This window comes from Sinocyclocheilus grahami, unplaced genomic scaffold, assembly GCF_001515645.1.
Source record: "Sinocyclocheilus grahami isolate Dianchi unplaced genomic scaffold, SAMN03320097.WGS_v1.1 scaffold12994.1, whole genome shotgun sequence".
Classification (NCBI taxonomy): Eukaryota; Metazoa; Chordata; class Actinopteri; order Cypriniformes; family Cyprinidae; genus Sinocyclocheilus; species Sinocyclocheilus grahami.
This window is the reverse complement of record NW_015514705.1, coordinates 4,312-5,765: the sequence shown is the minus strand read 5'-3', so window position 1 is coordinate 5,765 and position 1,454 is coordinate 4,312. Positions and strand designations below refer to the sequence as shown.

Genomic DNA, 1,454 nt, shown 5'->3' with positions numbered 1-1,454 from the left:
AAAAAAAACAATACCAAAAACACAGTTTACATGACACAGTTTGAAGCTTTACTTTTATTGAACCTTTCTACAGAGTACAATTTCAGACGTAAATGAGAAAAAACAAAGAAAAACAGATAAGAATTTTCAGCAATACATTATTGATTTGTTAAACAGAGAGAGAGTCATAGTGTGCTTGAAGTTGGGGGGTCTTGACCATGCACGAGTCACTCGGATCAGTGGCTGTTTGCTCAAGTTGACCGTGTGAAAACCTTTGCGTACAGAGACCTGCTGATCAGATATGGACCTCTTGCATGTCAACACTGTGGTTCTCTGAAGCCACGCTCTTGGTTGCCTCATTGCCAAGTTCCCTCCTCTGAAGCACCACCTCACGGTTCATCCAGTTCAGAATCAGCTGATCTGTAGTTTTGAAGTCCTTCCTGTTCACAACCGGGGTCACAGGAGTGATGGTGTAGTCCTTTTTGCGACTGAGACACTCGTTGATCTTCTTGAAATAAAGATATAAGATCTCAATCACATTTAGGAGTAGAGAGATGCAGGCCACCACCAGCATGAACCAAATGAAGATGGTTTTCTCAGTAGGCCTCGACAAGAAACAGTCCACCTTGTGAGGACACGGAAAACGGCCACAGATGTATTGGGCCTGAAGAGTGAAGCCATAAATGTAGTACTGGCCTAAGATGAAGCCCACCTCTAAAAGTATCTTGCAATGCAAACTCAGAATGTAGCTTCTCAAGAGTCGCCCCCGAAGGTTGACCTTCCCATTGTCCCTGCTGTACTTGGGAAATTTGTAGCCTTTTTTGAGAAACATATTGATTTGCTCATTCTGAAGCTCTTTCTTCATCATCTCTCTCACTTTCTTTTCGACATGGATGACGTGGACGACGTGGCCCAGGTAGGCCAGAGTAGGTGTGGACACCGAGATGATCTGCAGTACCCAGAAGCGGATGTGTGAGATGGGGAACGCCTGGTCGTAGCAGACATTCTCGCAGCCCGGCTGCTCTGTGTTGCAGATGAAGTCCGACTGCTCGTCGCCCCACACTCTTTCGGCACCGGCGCCGAGGACTAGAATCCTAAACACAAACAGGACAGTAAGCCAGATTTTTCCCACCACCGTTGAGTGCGCCTGGACTCTATCCAGCAGTCTTCCGAGAAAGTCCCACTCACCCATCTTTAATGTTAATTGAATTCCTGAAAGAAAAGACAAAACCGTTAATTGGACATAGCAGTCCGGCTGCAATTTATATGCAGTGATATAATTTGTTTTTACATATTTTATGCAAGCACTATTTATGGATTCAGAAAATACTGTGTTTGTCGTCAAGTCAGGAGACAAACCCGGTTCTTTTCCATGACGTACATGGGAACCAAGGTTTTTGTGCTGAAAACCCAAAACATTGATAATGATAGTAGCAATACTCTATTCAGTCTTCAACTCAGCTTGGTGTTTTTTT

The 1,454-nt window shown here is 44.2% G+C and overlaps 1 protein-coding gene across 1 annotated transcript; it reads right to left on the bottom strand.

Moving 5' to 3' along the window:
- Positions 1-180: 180 nt before the first annotated feature.
- LOC107578951 (gap junction Cx32.7 protein-like) lies at positions 181-1,171 on the bottom strand. The gene has a single exon (XM_016264847.1). It carries the CDS (start codon positions 1,169-1,171, stop codon positions 275-277), a length of 897 nt encoding a protein of 298 aa, XP_016120333.1. The 3' UTR covers positions 181-274.
- Positions 1,172-1,454: the final 283 nt, after the last annotated feature.

Bases quoted from the DNA above. Each gene is read 5' to 3' on its own strand.
- LOC107578951 (XM_016264847.1), bottom strand. From the start codon at position 1,171: ATGGGTGAGTGGGACTTTCTCGGAAGACTGCTGGATAGAGTCCAGGCG.